At 31.3% G+C, this 6,070-nt stretch overlaps 2 protein-coding genes across 2 annotated transcripts in view; one reads left to right on the top strand and one right to left on the bottom strand.

Annotated features, from left to right (window-relative positions):
* Positions 1 to 907, bottom strand: part of LOC106478643 (macrophage mannose receptor 1-like) — a 165,205-nt gene extending 164,298 nt beyond the window's left edge. The window contains exon 1 of the mRNA XM_013939200.2: positions 508 to 907. The gene's annotated coding sequence lies outside the window, so the exon portion shown is untranslated. The remainder of the gene's footprint in view (positions 1 to 507) is intronic.
* A 1,683-nt stretch (positions 908 to 2,590) lies between these two features.
* Positions 2,591 to 6,070, top strand: part of LOC111085102 (proline-rich protein 5-like) — a 6,798-nt gene continuing 3,318 nt past the window's right edge. The window contains exons 1-3 of the mRNA XM_022382278.1: positions 2,591 to 2,725; positions 3,666 to 3,744; positions 5,533 to 5,597. Coding sequence (XP_022237986.1) covers positions 3,738 to 3,744; positions 5,533 to 5,597 — 72 coding nt within the window. The 5' untranslated portion in view covers positions 2,591 to 2,725; positions 3,666 to 3,737. The remainder of the gene's footprint in view (positions 2,726 to 3,665; positions 3,745 to 5,532; positions 5,598 to 6,070) is intronic.

Here is a 6,070-nt window from a genome sequence, read left to right as displayed (position 1 = left end):
ATTAGGGACGGCTAGCGCAGATAGCCCTCGTGTAGCTTTGCGCGAAATTCCAAAAAAAAACAAACAAAACAAAACATCCATGGACAATTTCCAGTTATCATACATTAAATTATGGTAATTGAGCTTACCAACTCTGGGTGATGGATGCTAACACACACACACACATAATGGATCGTCTTTATACTAACATAGCTTGTAACTCGCGATTTATTTGATTACAGAAAATAGATATTCGTATGAAGAGTATAAGGAATAGAATGGTAAAACATTAAAATGCGGATATAGATATGTAATAGTTTTGGGCAAAGTTAGGCCTAATAATAAAAGGGAAGTTTTGTATACATGCTACCGGCAATCATGATATTAATAAAATGTTTCCTATCACTGTGTTACTCAATATTTATATAGATTTAGAAAGTTCTTTGTTTTGCAAAATCTGGTAAATAATAATAAAAAGGGACGGCAGTTATATTTAAAATTATAAGATAACCAATATTTTGAACCAACCTGATTAAGTTGTGGCCTCAAATTGTGAACGGGTAAGGCCTCACATATGCTGAGGCTGTGTTTATCACTGGCCCTCGCTGAGATCTAAAAATACTTTGAATAGCGGGCTACGTCACACTCACCGAGGACGTACTCCATTACACTTGATTTGTTTGGTGTTTTAAAATCTCCATGTTCTTTCACTCGTGTCAGAAATTTCCTTATCGTAGAACCAGTATGACCTTGTTTAAAACAAGGTCATGTAGGCTTATAAACTACATTTGATGTTTTCAATGAAGAAATACACCATACATATCGCATATGTATATCCGGATATACTTCTACGAAGTAGAGTGCGTAGCCATTTTTAAACATACAAAATATACTTCCTGATATTTGGCATGGTTATATAAATTGTACATTCAGGAACTTCATACTTCGGAAGCTTGCCAGAGTTTCACTTGTTCAAATAACCACGAAATATTTCATCAATGAGATAAAAATATGAAAATATTTTTTTGCGTATAAAATTTGTGACGTTGCACACTAACTCGTAGTAACATTCAAATGCAGGATGAACTAAAATGTGGACTGGATTTTCTTTAAGCACAGTTGATATATATATATTTTAAGACTAAAATAAAAGCCACTAAATATTTTCTTATTTAAACATTACAGTTGTGCACTAAATATATCCAAAAATGCAAGTACATGATCTTGCTGATGTTAAACGGTAAATTTAATAGTTTTATGTTTACTATTCAAATAGTCCCAATTTGAGGCACATGACTTGGACTGTTAAAAATGGTAAAAGTATCACGTATATGCTTTCGCTAATGTGATTTGAAATATTATGGAGAATATTCCAACCATTATTTTTCATGAAAAAAGCAAGAGATTAATTGAAGTAGACAATATAGAAACCATAGATTGACATGGCTGATAAGAAATGATTACTACTGAACAGAAAAAGCTATTTTTACTTGTAAAATTCACCAAGTTTAAAAATACAAACTTTGGAATGCATAATCCATTTTAATTTTCATTAAAAATTAAGTTTGCACGTAAGTATATTTTTCTTCCGAGGAGATATTAGTATACAAAAATTAATTCACCAAAGTGGTACAATAAGCCTTTCTATCAAATTTTAGATTTTGTATTTCATTAGAAAATTCGAAACTAAGGTAGTGCAAAGAGCCTCCAAGTGGTATAACGGTATGTCTGCGGACTTACAACGTTAGATATCGGTTTTCGCTGCTCTTGGTGGCTGGAGGACAGATAGTTTTGTGTATAATTACAAACAAAGAAATTTTTCAGAGTATATTCATTACTAATATATTTCTTTAGAACAATAACTAAAATACTTGCTAAAGCACGATTGTATTTTCAACTATTTGAAGTTATCAGTCTTAATGGACATCTTTCTTTATGTATTTTTTATTTGATTATCATTATTAGGATATTTACTGAATATAGGTTTGTTTTATAAACTATAGTATATAATAAATTTCATTATGGTGTCGACTTTGTTATATATGGTTCATAACCTATTTGGTGTTTAAATTTATAGCATGTTTTAAGATTTCTGAAAATTAGTCCAAAGCTAACATTATTAGAAGACGTTATAGTTTCTTAATTTCAATCAACAATAAATGATATTGTGAGGAAATGATGTAAACAGTTTTGAACGGGGTGTTATTTTACATGCCAAATTAATATGAAATATATGGATTTCTACCTAACTTCTTGTATATCTATTTAATTATTTTTGTTGGGCTTTTAATAAGATTGCTATGATAGTATTACTTTTAAAAATTGAGAAAAGCTAAATATGACAAAAAGCCCCCCCAGTATGCCTGCGGACTTACAACGTTAAAAACCGGGTTTCTATACCCGTGGCGGGCAGAGCACAAGTAGCCCATTGTGTAGATTTGTGCTTAATTACACACAAACAAACGGCTATAAAACCCCAAAGCTCTGTTATATAAATATGTAAAGTAGTCAAAGTTTTCGAGATTTTAAAAGTATTTGTTACATGTTTATAATAAACATACCAAGTGGTGCATAACGTTCAGTTTCTTAGTTTTAGGAATAAAAGAATAATAACGATTTAGATTTTATCAGAAATGTCTCCCCTTTTTCAACAGGGAAACTTTTGCTCCAGTGTTTAGAAGAAGCTTGGAACAATCTCTTTACAAATATCTTACCTATATTAGAAGCAGCTTTGTTTCTTGTCAAGGTACGTAAACAAGTAAGTCGTTCTTACGATCTAGCTTTAGGCCATTCGATATACAAGAAAATAGGATCAAGAAACGGTCGTAAAGGTTCGATGTGTGAAATGTTTCGTCACCAAGACTTGAGATAGTTTATCACTTGATTGTTTCATAACGTGTATAACTTAATAAACGTTGAGACGTAGAAATACAATTATATAGTCGCTAGTAAGTATTTTATAGTTTAAAAAAAAATCTTACTGTAATGGACGTATCATGTATGTCAGTATCTATGTATATAACCAAAACTCCTTCGTCATCTATTGAATGGCATCGCTAACAAAACATCCATACAAAAATCACACTTTGGGTATTCAAGATTCAGATAATTCGAAAAATAACTGTGGTATATGTAACAACCATTTCTATATAATAGAACACACTTTTAAATAAAAGTACTCTCCTCACAACAAGAACACGACTTTCACTAGGGCTCTACGTGAGGGTTTGATTATATATCTTTGTTGATGTAATTTTTAAATGTAGTACTGAGAAACTAATGTTCTTAAAAACTATATTTTTTTAAATAAACAGTACCACTTTTAATATATAAAAACATAAGAGTTTATATCAGTAAAATTTTGAACATTTTAAGCTCTATAAGTTGAAACATTTTGATGCAATGAGTTGCGTATGACTAAAGAGCACAATCCGAACACTTTTCCTGTGCTGTACTTCCCAGAAAAATATTATTTTTAGAAAATACTCACTTTTGTCTAAATTTTTTAAATGAAGGATGAATACTACAATTAGTAATTACTAGCACAAACAGCCGGCCGTAGGGTGGCGCTTCTGCTAGTAAACTATAATGATAAGTATTAAAAAGTTACAAGACTGGATTTATCTTAAATTAATTAGAGCTTGAGAAACATGTAACATATATTGATATATTTTTCTACCCTTCAGACGAGAGCTAGCGTCACTATTCGTCAGACTACCCTTGCTGCTTTCAGAGATGTAGTTCTTTTAAAATTAAACATGGAAGGTAAGTTGTATTAGTTGAGTTGAATAGAATTAAGAACAAGTATTTAAGAGTTATTAGAGAGATTTGGGATATTCAGATATCATATGTCATATAAAAAGTAATTCAGACAAGTTTATTGCAATTTTCTTTCTTCATGAATCCGTGACCTTAGCTTAGACATAATTTCTGAATATCGAATTTTATATCATTTTCTGTGTATAATATCGCAATAAGAATCTGATTAAAGTCGATGTTGTTGGGTAAATATTTTTATATTATATTCTTGTACAGATTTTCCAAGGATGCGAATGGTCTAGTAATCGGTGCTTCTTATTTCTTTATTAAGATTTTGTTTTATGAGATTATTTCAAAATACCCTAAATAATTCTGAGGTTTAATATGGCTTTCACGACACACAAATCATAAAGTTGATTAGGTATTGGTTACGATAGTTAGCTTCTATTTGCCTTTTCAGCATGTTATCTCTTTGATGTTGATTTATTAATAGTACAGAGTAATAAACGATATACTTAAGCTGTATAAATAGAGGAATATCAAGGCTATCAGTTTACAAACAACAGACTTAATGTTTTTAACGTATTACCTAATAACCCTCAAAATGAAGAAGCAACAATGCCTGTTAAAAGTTTGACAGAGAATACAAGATGGCGTTTTCAAGCAGATGGTTAAAAGTTAACACAGAATAAGTTTTAAAAGGAGAAGAAAAACAATGAAACATAAAATACTTTAATGTTATATTTCAATAATTACGTTTTCCTGGGAATGGTTGTTAATTAATGAATGACCTTGAGATTTATCAGCCGATAAACTGTCTGGATGATTTATGACGAATAACATCATACATTAAAGTTTTGTAAATAAAAGATTATTTAGGTTTCTAAAAATAGAATATTCACTAACGACTGAATGCTTCTATGTCTTGTCAAGTCGATCACAGATCACTTTGGTGGTGCATATTTCTTTGCAAAATTTGCGCTCTTGCAACGTTTAAGCTGCTAATCAGCCTTCAATCAGAAATACATTTGGTTTTATTGATAACAGAATTGTGACATATATTTAATTATATTTGTCATAAAACATTAAGTTAGGCCTATTATGTTTTAAAACTACATTCCTAATGTAATCCCTTACGGATTTTCAAGAATTAGAAGATCCGTAAGGGAATAGTTTAGGAATGTAGTGTTAAATATATAATAGGCCTAACATAATGTTTTATGACAAATATAATTAATTATATTAAACTTCACCAGCTTCTAAGAGGCGTCTACATAATAAAAATAGTTATTATCATGTAAATTCTTATACACTACATATTCAAGTTGACGTAGTGTATGGGAAAAACTGATGGATTATTCAGTTAAGCAAAAATCAAAAATAATTCAAACCAAAAGCTTATCAACGGTTTAACACTTGCATTACTTGGAGGTAAATAAGAAGAATTAGGAGTCTTTTCCGGTCTTTATCGTTTGTTTGTAGGATGTCAACTACAATATTTAATACACCAAACCAGAGATAACATGGAAGAAAAGAGATAATCGGCAGCTGAACGTAATTCTCATAAAAATTGTTACGATAACAAATATAGTTACTGTAAAAGCTGGTGTGACATCAGCTTTGAAAGATAATATCAACAAATGTATCCTTGGACCGTACGGTACTTCAAGTGTTGTAAATTACATCAGAATTAACACAGCTGCATATCGGATACTTACCTTTTATACCTATCATATATATTAATGAGGATAATAATACTTTATTATCATTTTTGTGTGTACATTTTTTCATTAGACGCCCTGTCCTCTGAAGTGATCGAAGTGACACCTGGTGTTAAGCATATGTTGCTTATATTATATGTAAGTATTGCTTAAATTGAATGTTTTAAATTGGTTTTCTAAGTTAATCAAAAGTAAAAAGAAGCTCGTGAATGCTAGCCGTCCCGGATGTATGCACCCAACATATTTCAAGTGCAGTATGTACGAAACGGTGTTCCACGATTTACTGACCAAACATGATAAATACAGTCTAAATTGTAACGATTTTTCATCAAATACTTGAATTACGGGTGGTATTAAGAGATCAAGTTCATTTTCATGATTAAAAACAACATTTCTTGAAAGCTATCTTAGCAGCCAGTGTTTTGTTTTATGCCAATGACTTTTTTACCTTTTGAACAGCCCGGCATGGCCAGGTGGATAAGGCGCTCGACTCACAATCTGAGGGTCGCGGGTTCGAATCCCCGTCAATGAACATGCTCGCCCTTTCAGCCGTGGGGGCGTTATAATGTGACGGTCAATCTCACTATTCGTTGGTAAAAGAGTAGCCCAAG

This window comes from Limulus polyphemus, unplaced genomic scaffold, assembly GCF_000517525.1.
Source record: "Limulus polyphemus unplaced genomic scaffold, Limulus_polyphemus-2.1.2 Scaffold237, whole genome shotgun sequence".
In the NCBI taxonomy this organism is placed as follows: domain Eukaryota; kingdom Metazoa; phylum Arthropoda; class Merostomata; order Xiphosura; family Limulidae; genus Limulus; species Limulus polyphemus.
The sequence above is the reverse complement of the archived record's forward strand: the minus strand, read 5'-3'. Positions and strand labels throughout refer to the sequence as shown.